Raw genomic sequence first — 21619 nt, 5'->3', positions numbered from 1 at the left:
ATCATCTTGAACTCGTGTCAGAAGAGTGGTGCTGTTGACTACTCAGCCTCCCTGTGACTGAGCTCAGCCACATTAGATGTCTACCTCCATTATCTGCCATGGCCTTTTGAGTAAGAAAATGTACACCACTGTGTTGTGTGTCAGAAGTGGGAATTGAACCCACGCCTCCAGAGAGACTGCGACCTTAACGCAGCGCCTTAGACCGCTCGGACGTTCTGACCTGTTTTCAAGGTTTTTTTCATAATTGAGTACAACAAATTGCATTTGCTGTACGTTAGATCAAGTTGTTTCCCAAACATGATTTCAGTAGTGGGAATGAACCATTCTGAAGTATTTTCAGAGCCTATTTTGAACTCGTGTAAACAAAGGAATGCTGTTGACTACTCAGCCTCCCTCAGAACGCAGCGCCTTAGACCACCCGGCCATTCTGACTTGTTTTCAATGTCTGTTTTAAAGTTGAGTACACCGAACTGCACGGCCTGTACGTTAGATTGAGTTGACTCCAAAACACGAGTTCAGTACTTGGAATGAACCATTCTGAAGTATGTTCATAGATCATTTTGAAATCGTGTTAGAAGAGTGGTGCTGTTGACTACTCAGCCTCCCTGTGACCGAGCTCAGCCACATTAGATGTCTACCTCCATTAAGTGCCACGGCCTTTTGAGTAAGAAAATCTACAACAGTGTGTTGTGTGTCAGAAGTGGGAATTGAACCCATGCCTCCAGAGAGACTGCAACCTAAACGCAGCGCCTTAGACCGCTCGGCCATTCTGATCTGTTTTCAAGGATCTTTTCATAAATTAGTACACTGAATTGCATTTGCTGTACATGAGATCAGGTTGTTTCCCAAATGTGATTTCAGTTGTGGGAATGAACCATACTGAAGTATTTTCAGAGGTTATTTAGAACTCGTGTAAACAGAGGAATGCTGAGGCGTGTTCAGGAGGTTGAGTGATTGCTATCGCGAGCTATCGCTAGCTTCTGAACGGCCAGTGATTATTGAGCGCTCGCGTGCCCGAGTAATCACGGGAGAAAGACCGCTTACTTTGATTTCCAACATGGCGTCGACAGTGCAGAAGATGGAGGATCTCACCCTGACGAGTGCTGTTGGCGATGTAATATATCGTCTTACATTGCCTGGTAATGTTTGTGAACAATGCAAGACAGCACTGCGTTTAGGATAACCTTAACTGAGTCAATATGTGAACTGTCGCTCATATCAGCCAACTCGCTCAAAGCAAGCTGTAGAACGAAATCCATTGTACTGTCGTAGGCCATTTTGGATCAGTAAGGCAATCACAGTGAGCGATTACAACTTGTTCAGCAGTGCGCGGCAAGCGATTAACAAGAGACTACATGTCTGATCACTCTCCTGAACACGCCTCTGTTGACTACTCAGCCTCCCTCTGAACGCAGCGCCTTAGACCACCCGGGCATTCTGACTTGTTTTCAATGTCTGTTTTAAAGTTGAGTACACCGAACTGCACGACCTGTACGTTAGATCGAGTTGATTCCAAAACAAGAGTTCAGTACTTGGAATGAACCATTCTGAAGTATGTTCATAGATCATTTTGAACTCGTGTAAACAGAGGAGTGCTGTGGACTACTCAGCCTCCCTGTGACTTAGCTCAGCCACATTAGATGTATACCTCCATTATCTGCCATGGCCTTTTGAGTAAGAAAATGTACACCACTGTGCTGTGTGTCAGAAGTGGGATTTTAACCCACGCCTCCAGAGAGACTGCGACCTGAACGCAGCGCCTTAGACCACTCGGCCATTCTGACTTATTCCAAAAAAACGTTTTACAATTCAATACACCGGACTGCATGGGCTGTAAGGTAAAACGAGTTGATTCCAAAACACGAATACAGTATTGGGAATGAACCATTCTGAAGTACTTTTAGAGATTATTTTGAACTCGTGTCAGAAGAGTGGTGCTGCTGACTACTCAGCCTCCCTGTGACTGAGCTCAGCCACATTAGATGTCTACCTCCATTATCTGCCATGGCCTTTTGAGTAAGAAAATGTATACCACTGTGCTGTGTGTCAGAAGTGGGATTTGAACCCACACCTCTAGAGAGACTGCGACCTTAACGCAGCCCCTTAGACCGCTCGGCCATTCTGACCTGTTTTCAAACTTCTTTTCATAATTTAGTACACTTTATTGCATCTCCTGTACGTTAGATGGAGTTGTTTCCCAAACATGATTTCAGTAGTGGGAATGAACCATTCTGAAGTATTTTCAGAGCCTATTTTGAACTCGTGTAAACAGAGGAATACTGTTGACTACTCAGCCTCCCTCTGAACGCAGCGCCTTAGACCTCCCGGCCATTCTGACTTGTTTTCAATGTCTGTTTTAAAGTTGAGTACACCGAACTGCACGGCCTGTACGTTAGATTGAGTTGATTCCAAAACACGAGTTCAGTACTTGGAATGAACCATTCTGAAGTATGTTCATAGATCATTTTGAACTCGTGTTAGAAGAATGGTGCTGTTGACTACTCAGCCTCCCTGTGACCGAGCTCAGCCACATTAGATGTCTACCTCCATTATCTGCCATGGCCTTTTGAGTAAGAAAATGTACAACACTGTGCTGTGTGTCAGAAGTGGGATTTGAACCCACGCCTCCAGAGATACTGCGACCTGAACGCAGCGCCTTAGACCGCTCGGCCATTCTGAACTGTTTTCAAGAATCTTTTCATAATTTAGTACACTGAATTCCATTTGCTGTACGTTAGATCAGGTTGTTTCCCAAACATGATTTCAGTAGTGGGAATGAACCATACTGAAGTATTTTCAGAGCCTATTTTGAAATCGTGTAAACATGGGCTGTAAGGTAAAACGAGTTGATTCCAAAACACAAATACAGTATTGGGAATGAACCATTTTGAAGTACTTTTAGAGATTGTTTTGAACTCGAGTCAGAAGAGTGGTGCTGTTGACTACTTAGCCTCCCTGTGACCGAGCTCAGCCACATTAGATGTCTACCTCCATTATCTGCCATGGCCTTTTGAATAAGAATATGTACACCACCGTGTTCTGTGTCAGAAGAGGGATTTGAACCTACGCCCCCAGAGAGACTGCGACCTGAACGCAGCGCCTTAGACCACTCGGCCATTCTGACTTATTCCCAACAACCTTTTTACAATTAAATACACCGGACTGCATGGGCTGTAAGGTAAAACGAGTTGATTCCAAAACACGAATACAGTATTGGGAATGAACCATTCTGAAGTACTTTTAGAGATTATTTTGAACTCGTGTCAGAAGAGTGGTGCTGTTGACTACTCAGCCTCCCTGTGACTGAGCTCAGCCACATTAGATGTCTATCTCCATTATCTGCCATGGCCTTTTGAGTAAGACAATGTACACCACTGTGCTGTGTGTCAGAAGTTGGATTTGAACCCACGCCGCTAGAGAGACTGTGACTTTAACGCAGCGCCTTAGACCACCCGGCCATTCTGACTTGTTTTCAATGTCTGTTTTAAAGTTGAGTACACCTAACTGCACGACCTGTACGTTAGATCGAGTTGATTCCAAAACACGAGTTCAGTACTTGGAATGAACCATTCTGAAGTATGTTCATAGATCATTTTGAAATCGTGTTAGAAGAGTGGTGCTGTTGACTACTCAGCCTCCCTGTGGACGAGCTCAGCCACATTAGATGTCTACCTCCATTATCTGCCATTGCCTTTTGAGTAAGAATATGTACACCACCGTATTCTGTGTCAGAAGTGGGATTTGAACCCATGCCCCCAGAGAGACTGCGACCTAAACGCAGCGCCTTAGACCACTCCGCCATTCTGACTTATTCTCAACAACATTTTTACAATTAAATACACCGGACTGCATGGGCTGTAGGTTAAGCCGAGTTGTTTCCAAAACACGAATACAGTACTGGGAATCAACCATTCTGAAGTACTTTTAGAGATTGTTTTGAACTCGAGTCAGAAGAGTGGTGCTGTTGACTACTCAGCCTCCCTGTGACTGAGCTCAGCCACATTCGATGTCTACCTCCATTATCTGCCATGGCCTTTTGAGTAAGAAAATGTACACCACTGTGCTGTGTGTCAGAAGTGGGATTTGAACCCACGCCGCTAGAGAGACTGTGACCTTAACGCAGCGCCTTAGACCGCTCGGCCATTCTGACCTGTATTAAAGTTATTTTCATAATTGAGTACTCTGAATTGCATTTGCTGTACGTTAGATGGAGTTGTTTCCCAAACATGATTTCAGTAGTGGGAATGAACCATTTTGAAGTATTTTCAGAGCCTATTTTGAACTCGTGTAAACAGAGGAATGCTGTTGACTACTCAGCCTCCCTCTGAACGGGTTCAGCCACATTAGATGTAAACCTCCATCATGTGCCTTTGCCTTTTACACATATTTACAAAGAAAGACGGCACACCGAGAGAGTTTTCAAAGCTTTAATAAAAATAATATAACTTTTATCCCAAACGGTGGCTGTGACAGGGTAGTTAATGGTAGCAACACTCGAGCGCCGCTGGTGGACGTTAGAAAAATTACATAAATTGGCCGCATCACTGAATAATCCACAGGATTGAAAGTTAGGGAAAAAAGTAGCGGCTCATAATCCGGAATTTACAGTAATTCCTCAACCTATCTACTGTATGTGATGGTTTATTTATGTTCATCTTCGAGTTAACACTATTTATCACATATGGACCAAATTTGTGTCATAGGTGCAAAATCTTTGCTTTTAAAACTCAAATCAGTGAGAACGGAACATTATCCATATCATTCTGTATTGTCTTTCAGATGCCCCTGGACCAATCAAGCTTAAACAGATGAAGCCTGTGTTCTTCTCTCGGGTGTCATTTTCACTTTTGTTTGACTTGTTGCTCCACCTTTCTACAGCTAATGTCGTAAATGTCCACGAAAGGACACACATTCTGTTTGAGATTGCTCGTAGGAGAGAACAAGCTGTGTATCTGATTGATCTGGTCCTTAGCAAGGGTCCGGAAGCAAGCAGGAAGATGTTGTTTCTCCTAAAACAAAGAAATCCTGCTTATTTAAATGTCGGTAAGTGTGTTTCTCAGTTTGTTTTAGTTTACACTAAAAAGCATGCATTATTACCTCCACTTCTAGTACTAATACTTTATCATTGATTTGATTGCATGACAATTGCTGACACAAGACTTGATAAAGCAGCAACAACTTCAAGAGATTCCAGAATTTACGCCTGATTTGATGTCCCAGAGGGTTTTGTATAAGCTGATGAAAGATCTTGTAGACGATAATTTATTGAGTTACGGGCAAAAAAGTATGATCATCTCTTCCAATCCTGACATCAGAAGCATGGCTTTTCATCTGAACCATGTAGTACACCTTAAAGGGCCAAAAGCAAGTCAGAAGATGATGTCTCACCTTAATCGCATAGAGCCTCTAATATACGGTGAGTTTTAAATTTCCTTGGTCGTCTCATTTAACTCATTTAATGCCATAATGTAGAAATACTTTTCAGAAGCATTGTCACTGGGTGCCAAAATTTTAAAATATGTTTATTTTTGTTTTCATTTATTATTAAAAAAAAACTTAGAAAGGGTTAGGCACAGCTCATCGGTAAGTATCAAGCTTCTGGGAATGTTTTCAGTATTAAAAATCACTGTTAGATGGACAGTACAGTGGTGGGTTAATCTCAGGTAGCGACCCTAAACATACAGTCAGCTAAAATATAAAATTTAACGTTTTGAAACTAACAATAAACATAGGTAAGCCAAGATCCAGACCTCAATCCTAGAGAGCATTTGTGGAAAGATCTATTAATGCTATACACAAAAGATCATCAAACAGTAAGGAACTTGAGCTGTTTTGTTAGGAAGATTAGACAAATACTTATGTTTCAAGATGTGTAATACCCAAAACGTCTTGTGGTTATGATGGCATCAAAAGTAGATTGCACAAAGTATTCACTCAAAGGGTGCTGATACTTTAGCAATGCCTACTATTATTTTTTTAAATTTATTAGCACAGTACAAAATGTTAAATCAATTTAGTTTATCTTCACAATTGTGTCTCACTTGTTGTTGAATCTTCAATTGTTTTTCTTGTTCTTTTAATCAATACTTATAAAGCCTGAAACATGGCAAGACTTTTTCAAGGCACTGTTTATATAGTTCCTACTTCATGGAAATTCACCTAATTTGGGGGTGGTTCTGGAGTGGATCAATCGCGAAAATGAGGATGTTGTGAAAATGCTATCAGTTTGGAAAGGTTATGTTTGGAACACTGATAAAAACTAATTTGAGCATATTCTATTCATAATTAGGAAATATTATATTTTCTCCCTCTTTCCACAGCGCATTGGCTTGTTGACCATTATAAAAGCATGCTGATCTCCATGGTCGAAAAGGTCGACATTATTGTAAACGATCTCATTGCGAGGGGAGTGGAAGTGAGCGAGGATATCAAAGCCATCTGCAGCCCAAGCGAGAAGATGACCAAAGTCATTGAGAATCTTAAATCTGTGGAACAGAAGCGGGTCTTTTACAGGATCCTTGAGAAACGGGAGCCAAGAACATTTAAAACACTATCCAAGAAAATGTAAGTCTGTGTGTGTAAGTCTTTTTAGATGTCTTCTTTTAAATTTTAGCTTTGAGCTGCATCATTCAGGGTTCCTAAGATGCTTGGAATCCTTGAAAATGCTTGAATTTCAATTTTGTGTTTTAAACATCTAAAAAGTTTTGGTGAAGTGCTTATAATTGCTTGGAATTGTTTGTTTCTCAACCACTCTGCTTGAAATGACCCAGACACGGCTCTTTATTCGCTTCGTTTTGCCATAGCATTTCTTCTTTGCCTATGATTAACGGCAGCTGGTATTAGTTTGTATGGTATTGTCCTATGAAGCGTCATCGCCCTCTTCGGGTTGCCCCCAAGAACACATGTGTATGCTACACCTAATTGGGGCACTATAAAATGTGTGTTAGCACGAAGATTACATATCAAATATGGACATTTGTAATGGGCCATGGAATAAATGAATGAATGAAGCATTTCCCAGCGGTCATTTTTTTCGTTAAGACGCGGCCGACAATAGTGGATATATATTTTTCCCTCTCTTACCTTTGGAAATATACAGTATTTTTCCTTGGATTACTTTCAACCGGCACCCGGACTCTGCAGGTCTGCATTAAATCTTACGTACCGGTATCATTTTCCGTTCACTTTGCCGGCTGTGTTATTTGGACTGTATCGGGTATGGGTTAATTTCGTGTTTGTATTGCGGTTTTCAATGTGGGCGCGTGCGGCTAATATACAGGTGCGGCTTGTGTATGTACAAAATCGGTTTTCCTCCCGAAATGTGGTGGCTGTGGCTTATAATCAGGTGCGCTCTATAGTCCGGAATTTACGGTATTTTATATATGATGACTTTAGTTTTTAGTACAACCTCAAAATAAAGAGAGAAGACATCAATGGATAATGAACTTGCAAGAAAAACAAGGGAGAGCCCAAACCTCTAATAAGAAATTCTAACATGTTCTAAAAGACCTCCCCTGAGCCCTGTTTTTAATATATCCTAGGTTACAAAAGCAGATCCGCCCTGAAGGGTGTGGAAATCCAAGAACAGCAACGTGGTTGGCCGATAGTGACAATTAGGTTAACAATGCATAATGGTCAAAACAACAGTGAGGTAAAATAGTCAACAAATGTACTGGCATCCTATGCAATCACCTATAGGTGTCCAATATCAAAAACTGAATAAACTTATCAATAGAACATGAGCCTCCCCTAAAGTGAGCTGACATAACTGCCCGCCATCTTGCTACTGCGGATACCCAAAACCCTCAAAAGGGCTTGACAAAAAAAGAGATGTAGAATAGTGTGTTTTAGTCACTTTAAGGCTCCGTAATTTGTGATTTTTCTTTTTTTTCTGTTGCAATAAACAACAGCAACATCTAGTGGTCAAATAATACACATTGTTTCTTTTAAGATACTAAAACTGCCTATAGGGTGCTGTACATTGTGCAATAATTAGTATTCATCCTTCAACAACAATAATAAAAAAAAATGTTAAAAAGCTTCATGGTGTGCCAAAGAATACAAATATCTTTTTAGCTAAGTTTTTAGGCTTGAACTCAATCCACGTTTTTTTTTTGTTTTCAATAGTGTCATTGTTATTTTTAAACACTTTCAGGAAAACTGAATTTTCATGGATGGAGGACGACAAAAGGACACATTTTGAAATGGACATGGTACGTATATTCTTGACCAAATGTCTTCTTTGATTCGGATCATTCACATGCTCGTAAATCACAGTAGAATACAATTTCATTTTGTAAAATTAAAGTCTGAAAAAAAAAATCCTTTGTACTCCTGTTATTGATTTTTTCTTTAACTAGGTGGAGTGGTTTACTGAAACGACAGTATTTGCTGAGGAAGGCTGGACTAAACTTGAGCCGTCAGTAAGCCAGGATGGTGGCTTGACCTGGTACAGGTAAAACACATTTGAAGTATTTACGGTCTGCTTCGAAAGAAAGACAATATGTGTGGTGGCAGAAATGAAAATAAACAGCTTTCTTGTTCTTGTATTTTATGTACAATATGTGCGGCGCAGTGGTTAGCGCTTGTGCGGCACAGTTCATGTCATGGGAACCTGTTGTGGGTTCAAATCCATCTCAAGACTTCCTGTGCGGAGTTTGTATGTTCTCCCCGTGCTTGCGTGGGTTTCCTCCGGGCAGTCCGGTTTCCTCCCACGTTCCAAAATCATGCATTTCAGGTGAATTGGCCGGTCCAAATTGTCCCTAGGTGTGAATGAGCGAATGAGTTGTCTGTCCCTGTGTGCCCTGCGATTGGCTGGCAACCAGTTCAGGGTGTCCCCTGCCCACTGCCCGGATATGGCTGGGATGGGCTCCAGCCCCCCCCGCGACCCTAATGAGGATAAGCGGTACGGCTAATGAGATGAGATGAGATGTATTAAAAAAAACTGTTATTTAGCTCATTGTTTCTTATAAAACATTGCCCACCCGTTGGCCTTTACTCGTTGTTGAATTTATTTATTAAGGTTTCCTTAAAATTATTATATTTTATTTACATTCACTAGATTTATGTCGTCCATTTTAGGAGCGTCCATTTTACCACTGAAAACTGAATATCACACAGTGTTTCTGGCAAGACGGCAGGGTTTGATTCGTCATGCCAGAGTCTCATAAACTTGTATTATTGAAAAAGATATACCATATTTTTTATCATACATAAATGTGAAGTTAATTAAAATAGCTTTTAGATTTGTTATTATATACAGCAGTGTCTGAAATAACGTCTGCCCGGACGCCCGAGGCGTGCATCTTTTAAGTCGGGCGTACAACTTATAAAACGTCTCTGCTCTGGTGGCCAACAACTTAAAAAAAAAGAAAAAAATATATATATATATATATATATTTTTTAATTTTATTTATATCAATTTGCATACTTGGCAGCCAATCAGAAGCCTGCATCGAATAACTTCCTGCTACCGGAATTTCCAGAGCCTTATAAGGTCGTACATTTGCATATCATTTTCCAAAGTAGACGCACAGAGAACACAAGAAAAATGGATTAGTGGTTAGGAATCAAGCCAAAACTTCAGCCCCAGAAGAAAGATTTAAAAGAAGCCAACAAAATTTATGGCGCTACAAACCGTAAACGTACATTAAAAGCATCGTGGAAAGAGGTGTTCACATGGCTTTTAGCAGACGACGCAACGCAAACATTGCATGAATGAAGATGAGTAAATACAGGTACATACTGATGGCAGATGGAAAACAGCGATGTCATTCACATGCAATGAATGTTATAAGTAGATTTATAACAAACCTAATTTTAAAGAGTTGCTCTGTTATATATTCTGATTATAAATCCCTAATACTTTGCAACAATGTTTCTTTTTTTGCGATTAGTCGTCTTTTTGCGTTTCAAGTTGGGAAAAATAGGGCAGGCAACTTTATGGCTGGGCAGGCAACTTTTTCAGAGTTGTCTGCCATAGTGTCCGGTAACTTTATGTCATGAGTTTCAGATATTGGTATACAGTAAATGATCGCAAACACAATGGTGTTTATTTGTGCTACATAGCTCTGACAGTCAGAAGGAATCTTGTTCATTTAGCCCCGACCCCTGCAGTAGTTGCGGTCTTTGTCCCGCCCAACCTGCACTGTGATTAGACGGCTGGGAAAAATGTGACATTGACAAGTGTCCCGTATTCCCCAATTTGAACATTTTTCACCACTTGGTGACTAGATAAAAAGGTTTGGTGCGTCGTTGCACTGTTTGGGTTTGCAAAATAGCCGAAAAATGCTGCGCTGCCTTTGTTAGCAATTAGAAACATGAGCTCAGAGCAGGAAAAAGCTTTGGCAAACACGGACTTTAACTCTGGCTCGTAACTTGCCCGTTACAATAACCTACTGTACACCATATAATAATATCGATGATTTGGTCGCTTTACCTGCCGATTTGGAACCTTAAGTTAGTCCAGCATTGGCATCGGAACAACACAAATTATTTTTTTTCTCCTTTGTGGCGGAACTGCACAGCATGCACTTACTTTTACTCAGGTAATTATTGAGATAAAGAAAATGCTTACCAAACTCAAAATCACAAAATCCAAAGACATTTTCCCTCCTCTGTGTTGAGGTAAAAGACGCAAGGCTTCCCCCTTCCACCTCCCTCACGTCAGATGTCATTTCTGCTTCTTGCCAGTAGCTTACAAGCTTTACAAACCTTCTTTCTGATTTTGGGCCAAATATATAGTTGCAGCTTGTAATTTTCAGAGTTTGATTTTCTTTTCAGTGGCAAATTGTTCAGTTTCATTTCCTTTCGCCGCAGGTCACCAAGATGTTCATTTGATGTGAGGGACTAAAGCTTTGGGAGTAAAGCTTTGTGTTTACTTTGGAGGCAAATTAAAGCTCCAGGTTTTTTTCGGGCTCGTTCATCAAATCAAGTTATTCCGCCAGGTTCGGGCGGGTTCAGGTTTATATACCCGCGACTCGTTTTTGGTCTAACTGAATTTTCTTTTAGGCCATATCTTACCTCTACTTGTGTCCCACCAGCTACCGCTGTTCACCAGGTAAATATGAGTGCCGTGTCTCGGGCATGCGCTGGATTTGTAAGGATTCCTCTTTAAGCTTCAAGTACCATTTTGGCAAATGGTGGGAGCACAAGGACACAATCGAGGCCTTGCAGTACATGCCTGCGGGACCCCTACTGGACGTCACAGTCACTGACGGGCGATTTGATGAAGTCTATCTGCCACATTGGATCCGCATAAGTCAGTGAGAAAAACAAAGACGGTGACTATGTTTACATGCAGGCAATAGTACGACTCGGATCAGATGTCAATTTTTTGGAGCAATCTGAATGAATATTTAACATAACTAGAAGCAATAACTCCATTTCCATGGCGTTTGCGAGTATTCCGATTTACAAGTGCAAGTGAGAGCGATGTCATTATGCAAATTAATGTTTTTCCACAACTTTTGACATAAAAGGGACACTCTGTAATATTTGATCAGTAGATGTTGCTGTATTGAGTAGTTCAACTAAAAAAAAAGGGCTACAAAGTACAAGTAAGAATACAAACGTCTGGCCAAAGTAGACCATTTTCTTCTTTTTCTGGGCCAGCTTTTTAGAATGGAATAGAATAGAATACATGTTTATTGTCATTGTTACAAAATGGGTTAACATATTGTGACAATGAATTTTCACAAGGTTTTGGGGTTTTAGGGGTACCCATTGCAGCAAAAGGGCGTACAATCATGGGCCTCATATTATTTAAATACCTTTATCTTAAATGCTAATTTCTTGAGCAACAAGTATTTGAAAACAGTGTGCGTTTACATGATAGTTAATGTAATTTTGCTTATTACTCAAATCAATATAGTATATATGTCTGGTAGTGTAGAAATTAACAATGGAATATTATTTGTTTTTCTTTTGTAGCTGATGATCCCGCAATTGTTAATAAGTTTGCAGTTCTGCATTCAAATTCTGATGGAGCTACAGTGGAGAACGTGTCTGATGTCACACCATCCCATGCCAAGCTTCCAAAACCAGTTTTCACTGAAAACGGAATAGTGTTTCGGTTATTTCGCTGGTTTTGTTTACCATTGTCTCTGAAGTGCAAAGTGATGGTATACAAGACCAGAAAAGCATTTCTGACGTTGCACGTGTATTTGATCCCGAGCGACCCTTCTCTTGAAACGGTAATTATCGATTTTGATGTGTTTTTTTCTTTGTCTGAAAGTATCTTTATGATTGGTGTATGGTTGTTCATAACAGAATCTACACGAAGCAGCAGAAAAGAAAGGCTTTGAATGGATTGAGAAATCTCAATATCAGGGGACCTTGAAGATGGGCGACCAGTTCGAACTGAAGACCAATGTGGATGGGGCATCGATAATTCCAAATGTATGGTTAAGCACATTTCATATATTGATAAGACTGCCTGGAAATAACACTCAACATTCTTACTCTTAGTTTCTTACTGGAAGTGCTACATTCAGGGTTAAACCTTCGAAACACAATCATATCATCGCTCTCTGCTGACAACGCTTACCAACCCGTGCACTCTTTTATATCATTTCTAACATTGTGATTTCCCCAAATTCAAAGTACTGCACTGTTGACCGAGATTTTCTGCTCGAATTGCAAATGTTTGTCCTGTTTGGAGCATTTTTTTTACAGATTATTTTTTTCGACTGATAACCGATAAAATCCTGGCTCTCGACTAGAGGCTGATACAGATGACCGATAACTTATACTATTAATACTATGTCCTCACCCAAAATCCAATTTTTTAATCTTTGTCTCTATTTTTCTTTAAAATTACAATACAATTGCAAAGGTCCAGTAAACATGTCTCCCCGGTGTTGGAGAGATTAAAGATTGACTTCAATCAATTGACTTCAATCGACTGACCGATTGATCGATCAATCAATGAACCAACCAACCAACCCTCCAACCAACCCTATCTTTGTCAATTTAATATACGTATACCAACCCTAACTTTGTCAATTTAATATATACCAACCAACCAACCCTAACTTTGTCAATTTAATATATACCAACCAAACAACCTTAACTTTTGTCAATTTAATATTTACCAACCAACCAATCCTATCTTTGTCAATCTGATATATATATAATAATAATATCCTTTGTATTGTCATTCTTTGTAACAATGTACACAGAATGAAATGTCGATACACCTGACCCGTTGTAGCGAGCCGATGCAGCCGCAGCCAACAGAGGGCGCCGCCATTTTACCAATGTTATAAGTCTTAGGAATGACCCGGCCGAGGCGCGAACCAGCGACCTCCCAGTCTCAAAGCGGGCGCCTTACCATCTAGGCTACTGAGCTGATATACCAACCAATCCTAACTTTGTCAATTTAATATACACAGGGATCAGAATTTTCCGCGGATCCGCGGATTTCCGCTGTTTTTGAACCCCAAAGGCATTCCGACTTTTTCACTTTTTCTCTTGCGTAGCAAACAAATTCAAAATCCGACTGTCTCACTCTTTCCTTTATTGCTCTGGCGCACCCTGGCGGCCGTTAGAAAAATTGGCCGCATTGTCGCACAAGCTGCAGGGACTGAACTGCATTTGAACTTATCTTGCAGTATTTCCAAAAAAATCAGTTATGTGGGCAAATTATTTTAATCTTCTAAAAATGTTACTTAAATGATAAATATAAGCATGGTTTTGGACAAGTAAATTGTCTAAAACCCAGTTTTTTTTTTTTTGGCGGTGGGGGGGGCTCCGCCCTGGTTTATTCCTGGACGCTGGCTATTTCAGCTGAAAATTAAAATCTCCATTCTGATCCCTGTATACACCAGTATTATTTACAAATGTATGCCAGTGATGAGAAAAGAGTCCAGAGCATAGAAACATTTTTGCCAAATATTTTTGACAGCTTTGAACAGATGTCCAGAACAGAAAAGTACCATGCTTGTCCCCAACAAACTTCAAAAGTGTGCTCCAGTGATAGACTTACACTATATATGGATGGATACAACTCTGGTATCGACATTTCGTTCTGTGTACATTGTTACAAAGAATGACAATACAAAGGAAATTATTATTATTATTATTATTATTACTATGTATAGATAATTCCACCTGTAGCATTTTTGCCTTGGGGACATCTCGTTCGTTAATAGGGCTGCATCTGTATTGGTTGGATAATTATCGTGCATCTCTAATTTATTGATCATGTGATGCAATATTGCTTGTTGCATTCATCAGTTAGACCTACAAACATTAAGTTTACACAGATAAGGAAACAGTGTTTGGGACCCTGAGTGCTTGTTTATGTTGATGACTTGATTGTTTTTGTTTTATTTTTTTCCTACCCAGATGTGCGTGTTTTTTAAAAATGTATTGTTTACAGAAATTCCTGTTCACAAATGAAGATGGAGATCCTAACTTCATTGAGGTGTTCCTGCAGAATCCTGGGTATACATTCTCTCTAACACTGAATAATAATGGTGAAAAAGTGTGGAGATGTGAAATCCGACAAGGTAAAATAACACGACCAACATTAACCACTTAGCATTAACTCATTCACCATAATTGAATGCTGTGGACGTCAAAGATTCAAGTTAAATCACGTTCCATTGACGGCCATGGACATCAACCCTCCATGAGTTAACTGGGTGGGCAGGAAAAGAGTTAGGATAGTTACTAATCTTTTTTTCTCCCCCAGGTGATTACTCAGGTCCTGGACCTATTGTGTCTGAAATGATGAAATATGGTAATGGTATTTTTATGTTTTTGCTTTTGCTGGATTCTATTCATTATTATTGCATTATTATTATCATTATTAGTGCTCTAGTTTTTCAGTGGCCTGCATGTGTTTTATAAATTATATAAAGAGTTTTTCAAATATCCAGACAGGCAAATTTCTATTTTTACTCTTGAAATTGATAGCTAGTTCTTTCCTGGGGCGGCACGGCAGGTGAGTGGTTAGTGCTCTGCGGCACAGTTCTGGGTCAAATCGGAGCTACTAGCCTTCCGGTGCGGGGTTTGCATAATTCTCCCCATGCTTGGATGGGTTTCCTCCAGTTCAGGGTGTCCCCTGTCCACTGGCCGAAGACGGCTTGGATTTGCTCCAGCATGTCTACCAAAAAAGCATTGGAAAACTCGCGTGCCAGTATTTTATAAGACATGGGTGTGGTTTGAAAGAGAGTAAATGCAGAGTAAATATTGAGAATGTTCTGGCAAAGGTCCAGATACAACTCATTAGTAAATGTTTCTTTTAAATACATAGGTAATCAGGTAGTGTATTAACTACAACCAAATTAATAATATAATTATTTAAATTGTCATATGAATATAACTGGAAAAGTCGTACAATTATGACTAGATACAGTGACATTTTACAGTATTCAAGCAAAATCAGGTTTCTCTCATCCTTTTTCTGTTGAAATTCTTGTCTATCCCTATAGAAAGTTTTGTGTTTAGGAAAACCAAATCAATAAAGGGTTTAGTCCAGTTGAATTTTCCAAAAGGAAAATTACTTTACAACTTGTGACATCATAGCTCACCTTGGTAGCATTTTTATTTGACTCGGAGGGTTTCGTGAAAAAGCACTGCTGTGCCGTTAAAACAGTTTCCAGTTGCTTCATCTTTTCACAGCGTTCGTTTCCTGATAGCTTTTTGTAGTCGGCATGCTTCTTATGTCAGTGCCTCTTGATATTATAACCAATGAAAACATCCACAAACTCTTGGCAAATTAAGGAGCTGCAGTTGTTTCAGATTTCGGTGAAAAAACACTCCAATTTCCACTGGAAGTGGTAGACCTCACAGTCAACGTTCCTTTTTTTAAATATACAGTCGCCATGTCGGAAATGGGGTGGGCTAAAATTCTTACAGAAAACCAAGAGCAAGGTGGTCAAAGGGCTACCTATTATTATCTGGTGAAATGGTAATTTTTTTTTTTACAACATTAACATATTATTGATTTTATGACACAGTCTGCATGCCAGTAAAATTTTTATCAAGCGCGGTAATTGGCCCCCGCTCCTGACTTTGGACCTGCATAGTCTAAACCTTCGGAACAACCAAGGAGAAAACTAATCAAACAAGAAACCGAGAGGGCGCATGATCACATAGGATGTCCTGCAGGCAAACACAGCTGAGGTGTGACAATCAGTGCATAAGTCACTTAGAACTTATTCTGCATAAATATGCCCTTTATGAAAGAGTGGCAAGAAGAAAGCCCACTCTGAAAGAATTTCATCAAAAGGCCCCTTTGGACATGTGAAACAAGGTGCTCTGGTCTGATGAGACAAAAAATAAACTTTTTGAGCTGAATGCAAAGCGTTACAATTGGCGTAAAGGTAACACTGCACATCACCCTGAAAACACCATCCCCACTGTCAAACATGGCTGTGGCAGCATCAATCTCTGGGGTTGCTTTACTGTAGCAAAGCAGAGGAAATTAGTTAGAGATGATGGGAAGATGAATGGAGCCAAGTACAAGTCCTTTCTGGCAGAAATTATGTTGTAGTCTGCAAGAGACCTGAGAATAGGGCTCAGGTTCACTTTCCAACAGGACAATTAACCAGAGCTCAAATCGAAATATACAATGGAATGGTTTAAAACTAACAATATAAAGGTGTTAGAATGATAAAGGTAAAGTCAAGACCTCAATCCTATAGAGCCGGGGTCGGGATGCTTTCTCCTCTCTTGCACCCGCCTACTGTGCTTAAGGGAAATGAAGCAGGAAACTTTATTGTTTGCAGTATTTTGTGATATTTTTTACAAAAGAACTGCTTGCACCTTTTTTTGAAACCATTATTTACGAAAATAAAATAAAGGTCGAAGTGAGCCTCTATGATCTTAAGTAACTGCGGGAGAGAGACAGTACTAAAGGCAAGGCACTGTACATAACATTAACCTCACTTAGAGGTAGGTGACATATTTGTCTGACATCTTGCTGCTACAGGTAACCAAATACCAAGCTAAAAGCTGGGCAAATTTCGCATGGTTTGGTCACTTTGAGCTCCTTAGTGGTATTTTTCCTCATGATTTTAAGGACTACACAATACAGTGATATCTAGTAGTCAAGTAACACTGTCCCTGATGAAGTATTAAAATTTAAGGAAACTTCATTTTCTGCTTCCAGATGACAAGCTTCTCAGTGTAAGGACCAACTTTCTGGACCGAGTCAACCTGGAAATTACTAATCAGTTGTTGGACGATCTTTTAGGTGTACCTCTGAATAAAGGTGAGAGAGAGGCAATAATAGCCAAACATGAAATCCCCAGGAACAGAGCAAGCGCACTTATCGACACTATATGGAGTAAAGGACCCGAAGCTTCACGGATGATGATCTATCATCTCCAGCGCAGGGACCCCACCCTTCACGGCTTTCTGGGATTGCCCTCCGTCTTGCGCCTCTAAAAGATCAGCATGCTTGTTCTGCCCCCAAGAATTAGTCAAGAATAGATGCAATTTACTTTTTGACAAATGAAATGAAATGAAGTGATCTGCATTTATATAGCGCTTTTCAAGTCAATGACTTCCCAAAGCGCTTTACATTTCGCTTCACATTTACCAATAGCGGCCGTGATCTGGGCAGCCATGTAAGGCGCGAACCTGCTTATTGGAGGTAGTTGGGGATTCAATGTCATGTAACACGGACAAACCGGGGTTTGAACTGGGATCCCTTAATCCTAAAACAATCGCTCAACCTCCTGAGCTACTGCCTTTGATAATACAAAGCGAGAAAGCAAATCGAAGGTCCTCAGAATGCTCCCTTTGGGAGCGAGTCATAAGCCAGAATAGGAGAGAAGAGTTAGTCGGGGGCAAAAAGAGGTCGGAAGCCGGGACGGGAGAGCAGACGTGGTCAGGATAAAAAATGGGTCGAAGCCAGGGACAGACTGGAGCAGAAAACGGGAACGGTGGGAGTCAGGGTTGAAAAAGGCTTGCCTAGTGTTCACTGAGGTTCGCAGATGGACTGACCACAGGGGATTGACAGGACTGGGTTCAAATAGTTACAGGGAGCCAATCAGAACCCGCGGCGGGTGGTGCCAAATGAGTGGGCACAGGTGAGTCACATCAGTAATCATGACAAAGGATCATCTTTAGCACTGTGCAAAGAGAGGAAACAAGTCAACAAGAGAAAAGAGCCTCACCATCATAGAGGATGGTGTCATGAATATTGGAGGGCACCTAAGATATTCCTCTCTTGATCTGGAGGTCAAGAATCACATCATCCTCCCAAAGGAACATCATGTAAAGAAAATATAAAGCATTTTCACACAAAAAAAAATAAAGCACTAAGGGCAAAAACTCACGTAAGGAACAATCAGAGACTCTGGCTGGTGGATAATCTCCGGGAAAATATTATTTGGCTCCATCAATAAAGAGGACATTGTTTGGCAGAAGGTAAGAGGCAAGATGGCAGAACGAAAGATGGCACATCTTCCACCCGAACGCTTGAGCACTTCCCCTCCTTTCACATACCTAGGTCTGGACATTTTTGGCCCATGGTCAGTGGTTACCAGACGCACCAGAGGAGGTTCTCCTCAAAGCAAACGGTAGGCCGTACTGTTCACATGTATGAGTAACAATGGGGTACACATTGAAGTCATCAAGTCCATGGACACCACCAGCTGCATAAATGCCCTGCAAAGATTCTTGGCTGTGAAAAGACCAGCAAAACAGCTGAGATCTGATTGAGGGACTAATTTCATTGGGGCTATCCAAGAACTGGGCATGGGACACAAAAGACAGGCATCAAACCAAAATCTTGAAATACTAGCATGACACCGGCTGTACGTGTGTATTTAACTTGCCGCATGATTCCATGTTGCAGCAGAATAAACACTCTTACTCATGACGTTCTTAGCACTCTGACGGCAGAAGTGTCAACAATCATCAACGCAGGATTGGTGTCCTCCGATCCCGCTCCCTCCTTCCTGTTGACTCCAGCTATGTTGCTAATGCAAAAACTGGGACTACCTGCTCTAACCATCGATGTAACAAGGAAGGATCTCTTCACGTGTTAATGAAAACAAGTAAAAGCACTGGCAAATGAGTTCTGGTCCCGCTGGAGAAGGGAATCACCTCAGCACGCTCCAACCAAGAAGCAAGTATTATGAAGAAAAAAGGAACCTCCAAGATGGTGTTACTGAAAGAGTCACTTGCCTCAAAATGCGTGATCTATTGGAGTTGATACCTCAACTTTTCTAAGCAGTAAGGGGAAGGTCTGGAAGGTAGAAGTAAGAATAACATCTCAAGGAATAGCAAATACATACCTCAGACCAATTTCAGAAGTCGTTCTACTCCTTCAAAAGGACGACAGTCGGTTCTTGAGAGACTCTTAATTTAGTGGCATCTGAAACTGCCAGGCAGGGAGTGTTCTGCCCCCAAGAATTTATCAAGAATAGATGCAATTTACGTTTTGAACGCTAGGTGGTAGCATAGCCTCTTTTTGAAATTTTACATTTTGCACCGGAAAGAAGATAAAAAAAAGTATTCGAACTCAGTGGAACGTTTACGTGTGCTGCGTCAATATATTTTATTTTCGTTTGAAGCCACTGAAAGCAATGCATGTAAGTTTGTTTTTATACATTATCTTTTTGGCGATCTGTATTGAAAAGTTCTATCTATTTATCTACCCTGGTCACCTGGTGACCTACAGCAAGACAAACGCATACAAAACCAAAGAAAATAAAAAAGGGAAAAAGCAGCAAAAAACACACAAAAATCTTTTTGGACCATGGCCAACCCAAATGCCCAAACACCCAAACAAGTTTAGCACCTCGGCACCCAAGTCAGTCATGTTTTTGTACCTCCAGATGAAACGGGACACAAGAAAGCGGCCATGTCACTCGGTTCAACAGCAGGGCCCGACAACTTTGACTGGTTTACCCCTGCCACATCATACCCATCCCTTAGAACCTGTCCAAACATCCCACTATCCTTTTACAACACCTCTCCACTCATTCCTATCACCAACAAGAGCTCTAGCTTCCACTATATATGGACCTCTTTCCTGCAGTGCACTCATAACACCGTCCATCCACGTCAATCGTGGCCTTCCTCTTGGTCTCCTTCCATCTACTTCTGCTCTGTAGATCCTCTTCAACATTCGCTCCTCATCCACCATCTCCATGTGTCCAAACCAACTGAGTAATCTCTTATATTGACAAGTTCACTTTGATAATATGTTATGTTTGCTTGCCAAGAGAAAAATGCCATATCTGTTATAGTTTTCAATGTAAGCTAAAATATCGTGTCTGACTGAATTGCTTGATAATTTATGTTTGAACACATTTAGGTTTAATGTCAATCTCTGATGCAAAAAAATGTATATTTGTTTTATTTAGTTTCACTCTCTGTCATTTGTTAAGAATTATATTTTGAGATATCATTAAAGGAGCAAGTACGCTCGTTCCCTGGCTCTTGAAGAGAGTTTGGCTTGCTGTTTATCCGCGTTCAACACTTGCTAAAATTAAACACGTAGAGGAAACCGTACAATGCTTCCAGGTAGTCTGGGAATCAGAGAGGAAATGTTTACCTTATGATGACTAGTGATAGTGACACAGTGTGAAGGGTTAGCAATATAGATCCTGACTGAAATAGCTTGTATAATATTTTTCTTATTAGGAAGGTTTTTTTTCATCTTTTTACAAATGACATGAGCCACATTAAATAGAAATGGTTTTATTGTCATTGATAAAACATAGTGAACATTGCACGTCAAAATGTGCTCTGCTGAGCCACCTGGAGAAACCGCGAGCTATGTCAGGATGTTCTTCTTGGTCTTCAGGCCAGCTTTTTACACCACCATACCAGAGATCCTGGTGGAAAAAGTTTCCCAATTAGGGTCCTCCTTCTTTATCTGCCGCTGGATTATGGACTTTCTGTCTGATCACCCACAGTCTTTCAAATTTGGCCACAGACAAGCTATGTCAGTATGCTCTTCCTGGACTTCAGATACGTGTCCAACATGATCATTCCGGAGATCCTGGTGGAGAAACTCCTATCTAAGGCTCTCCTCCCTCTGCAGATGGATTATGTACTTTCTTCTTAACTTCCCACATTCGTTGAAACCTGGCAACGACATCTGTTCCACCCTAATTCTGAGCACTAGCTCCTCCAAGGATGTGTGCTGAGTCCTCTGCTGTTTTACCCTCTATATCTTGATTTGTTCCCCCGACCCGCTGTAAACAATGTGCATTATGTTGTCTTCAATGACATTATATTAGACAATTCTAATTACGAGATTAGTTATGGCAGTCCGGGATTAACATGTAATAAAATACTTAAAAAAAAAAGTAAGATCAAATATATTTAGTGTGAATAGTCATACATCAACAAGCTAGTATTTGAGGACTGTTATAAAAGTTATAAATGCATCAGAACAGTAGTGCAATGAAAAATATTTGTATGACATTAGCAGCAACATATTTCCAAATTAAGAGTTTCAAAATTAAATCGGAATATACCTTTGTCTATACACATGCAAATACATTATTTTAAAATCTAAATCGGTATGGTCACGACCAGAACAGAAGTAGGACACAGGTGAGTAGCGTTACTCACAAGTTTATTGAAATATAGACGAAAGCCAGCGCCAGCGATCCGGTGCTCGCTGGACGCGGGAAGCAAG

General features: G+C 40.5%; 1 protein-coding gene and 3 non-coding genes across 4 annotated transcripts in view; 1 reads left to right on the top strand and 3 right to left on the bottom strand.

The window, feature by feature from the left end:
• LOC148359760 (uncharacterized) overlaps positions 1–20414 on the top strand; it is a 62112-nt gene extending 41698 nt beyond the window's left edge. Inside the window, exons 6-16 of the mRNA XM_088344376.1 lie at positions 4780–5043; positions 5159–5416; positions 6321–6564; positions 8156–8213; positions 8361–8455; positions 11043–11260; positions 11932–12194; positions 12271–12399; positions 14384–14513; positions 14699–14746; positions 17123–20414. Coding sequence (XP_088200502.1) covers positions 4780–5043; positions 5159–5416; positions 6321–6564; positions 8156–8213; positions 8361–8455; positions 11043–11260; positions 11932–12194; positions 12271–12399; positions 14384–14513; positions 14699–14746; positions 17123–17400 — 1985 coding nt within the window. The 3' untranslated portion in view covers positions 17401–20414. The remainder of the gene's footprint in view (positions 1–4779; positions 5044–5158; positions 5417–6320; positions 6565–8155; positions 8214–8360; positions 8456–11042; positions 11261–11931; positions 12195–12270; positions 12400–14383; positions 14514–14698; positions 14747–17122) is intronic.
• On the bottom strand, positions 693–774 carry trnal-uag (transfer RNA leucine (anticodon UAG)). Its single transcript has one exon. It is a non-coding gene; the product is annotated as a tRNA-Leu (tRNA).
• trnal-cag (transfer RNA leucine (anticodon CAG)) lies at positions 1703–1784 on the bottom strand. Its single transcript has one exon. It is a non-coding gene; the product is annotated as a tRNA-Leu (tRNA).
• Positions 3727–3808, bottom strand: trnal-uag (transfer RNA leucine (anticodon UAG)). The gene has a single exon. It is a non-coding gene; the product is annotated as a tRNA-Leu (tRNA).
• Positions 20415–21619: the final 1205 nt, after the last annotated feature.

This window comes from Urocampus carinirostris, chromosome 9 (assembly GCF_059441175.1).
Source record: "Urocampus carinirostris isolate Australia breed hairy pipefish chromosome 9, RoL_Ucar_1.0, whole genome shotgun sequence".
In the NCBI taxonomy this organism is placed as follows: Eukaryota; Metazoa; Chordata; class Actinopteri; order Syngnathiformes; family Syngnathidae; genus Urocampus; species Urocampus carinirostris.
The sequence above is the reverse complement of the archived record's forward strand: the minus strand, read 5'-3'. Positions and strand labels throughout refer to the sequence as shown.